The sequence below is a fragment of the Macrosteles quadrilineatus genome, unplaced genomic scaffold (assembly GCF_028750875.1).
Source record: "Macrosteles quadrilineatus isolate MER2022 unplaced genomic scaffold, UCM_ALF_1.0 Scaffold_4__1_contigs__length_99947679, whole genome shotgun sequence".
NCBI lineage: Eukaryota > Metazoa > Arthropoda > Insecta > Hemiptera > Cicadellidae > Macrosteles > Macrosteles quadrilineatus.
The window spans coordinates 57979577-57982311 of record NW_026542597.1 but is presented as its reverse complement, the minus strand read 5'-3'; the positions used below and the strand labels follow the sequence as shown (position 1 = coordinate 57982311).

General features: G+C 30.0%; 1 protein-coding gene across 1 annotated transcript in view; it reads right to left on the bottom strand.

Moving 5' to 3' along the window:
- Positions 1-1380: 1380 nt before the first annotated feature.
- The window catches only part of LOC128992944 (intermembrane lipid transfer protein VPS13A-like), a 49228-nt gene continuing 47873 nt past the window's right edge, over positions 1381-2735 (bottom strand). The window contains exon 24 of the mRNA XM_054416690.1: positions 1381-1892. Coding sequence (XP_054272665.1) covers positions 1381-1892 — 512 coding nt within the window. The remainder of the gene's footprint in view (positions 1893-2735) is intronic.

Here is a 2735-nt window from a genome sequence, read left to right as displayed (position 1 = left end):
GGCTTTTTGACATTTGTTATTATTGAATTATTGATATTTACTTCACTTTTGTCATCAATGTATAAATACTTCTGCATGAGTGTTCTTGCCTGACCTAAAGTAATGGGAGAATAATTATTTATGGCTTCATTTATATTAATTATAAACTTTTTAAAGTTTAATTCTCCTTTTTCTGGTTTAATGAAGGATTCCACCGTCTTGCTAATTATTTGATTTACCCTAACTAATTCTTTATCTAGATAAAGTTTATTTATTGCATCAGAGTCATCGGTTGGATCTTTTTCAATTTTAAAAAAGCTCAATCGTTTATTCTTCATATTAATTTCATCATTGATACCAAAAGTCACACATTTTAAATTAATCTGTGAATTAACATAATTTTCGATGTATTGTTTAGAAACTACATCCGTTAACTCGGTAGGATCTCCAATATTGTTAATTCTCATTCTTTTAGCATTAAAATTGCCATTTTCATACATTAAAGTATTGCTTTTGAAATAATCGAGAGATATTGCATCTTTTCCATCTACAGGGTTTGATATATTTTTAATATTATGATTTTCGCAATCAATAATAAATTTCTTTCTATCAAACTTAATAGTATCTCGTAGTTCTTTGTCCATACTATTTTGAAAGTACCTCTTATTAACAACATCCATGTCTGATTCAGGATCATTGACATTAACAATTTTTCTCTTTCTTAAATTAACTTGTTTATCCTCTAACAATAGACATTTTGATGAAATATAATTTAAAGTAACGGCATCACTAGAATCGACAGCTTCCCCTACGTTTGTTAACCTTTTGTTTTCAATATTAAAATTTTGTTTATCAGTTAGCTTGAAACCTATTCCTGAAGGTCCTACTACAACGTTTTCTTTGGAAGTAAAACCTATATAACCTCCAAACTTGTCGATACTTGGTTTCATCGTCTTGAAAGTCAAACATCAAATGATGCTATTCTCTTATTTTGATTGATATAACTATGTTTTTATTCATGACGTAATATTTAATTGTGTATAAATATATATTTATATCAGATAAATGAAAGGGAGATAAATTAATCTGAAACAAGGTAGGTAATAAATAACACTGAACACAGATTGTATGTCAAAATAATTTATATTTATTTACAAACATATCAAAATTACAAATATACATAACAAATGTCAAATATAATTGTTACACTTACAAAATTATGAAAAAAAATCTATGTATTAATTTGAAGATTCAATGGTTACAGTAATTAAAAACATAAACAATCAAACTAAATAGATAAGTTAAGTTTACAGTTTTTTTCATTACAGTCATAATACTTTCTATTATTCCACTATTTACATAAATTTACTGTAAAGCTCAAATTACTTGATTTATTTGTAACTAGATAATGTCCCTTCTTACAATGACAGACACATGATTGTCAACAATTATTTCCTCTAATTTACAGTCCGGATCATCGTGATCTTCGGAACCACCGTTTAAGACCCAACACACCCTAGCAACCTTTATTAGGACAAGATCTGCGATGTGACTACAGTAATTAATGCTGAACGGCTCGTTTCCATGATTTATTAGGTTAACCCTGACTACGTCTGTATGGTTGGAGTCAATAGACGCTGGAGAGTCTAAAACTGTCACCCCGAAAGTTTCCGCTTGCCATGCTACCGGTCGAATTTGTCCTTCATAACCTTCAGGTATTCTAATTTTTATACCCGCAGATATGGTTTTTCTTTCTCCAGGATTTAAGGTTATAGTGTAAATACAGGAAGGGAAAAATGCGTGCAGAGGTATAGCAACCCGACCCATGTTCTCGTATTCAGGCATATTAAGGAAGCCCTCGTCAACAGAAAGTTGTTCGTACCTGACCGGTACAGTTTCCAAAAAAACATTATCTGAAAAGTAAAAAACTAAATTAACTTACATACAAATCTAACAAATAATTTGAGCTTAACAAGAATCATTGGTCATTTTAGCTTTTTTTGCAATCAGTTCTTTGTGTAAATCAATTTTCCTTTTTTTATTCTCAATTAGTTTGTAATGGCCATATGCCATGGTATGGATATTATCATTTAATACAAATCTTTTATCATCATGAGACGATAACGCTAGTTTTCGTACTTTCGTTGTGTATACATCATGTTTCCTACTCCTAATTATATTCATTTCTTTGTACTGGTTTTGATTACAAAACAAAGCTCTCTCGTAGTCCTGAAAAGTTATTTCATTTTTAACAACACTTTTCTTTACACCCTTAGCACGTTTCTTACAATCATAATTCTTACTAAGAGTAGTATATAGCTTTGTCCTAAGACCAATGAATTTCTTTAGGGGAACTGATAAAGTTTCATCTTTCATAACACCAAGTCTTTTCTTATTATCGAGAGAGAAACAAGCGTGTGTTATTGGGTACTCACTAGTGTCAAAGTAATGTATATTCTCCTTGATTTGCTCATATACGTCAACTGAGTTTACATTTATAAGGTAACTATCCGTATCTGTATATAATAGTTCTACATTTCCTTGACCAAATACACGAGGAAAAATATCATAAAAATATCTATACATTACGATTTTGCTTAGTTCAAGAATAGCCATACCTACTGCAATGGGTTTGTTAAAATTTACTTTAGTTTTATTTAGATGAACTGCTATCAGTTTTTCTGTAAATATAGTTCTATCACGAAAATTAGGCTTAGCAATAAGCTTATCGAGCCTTTTAGTGCTACAAACTATTT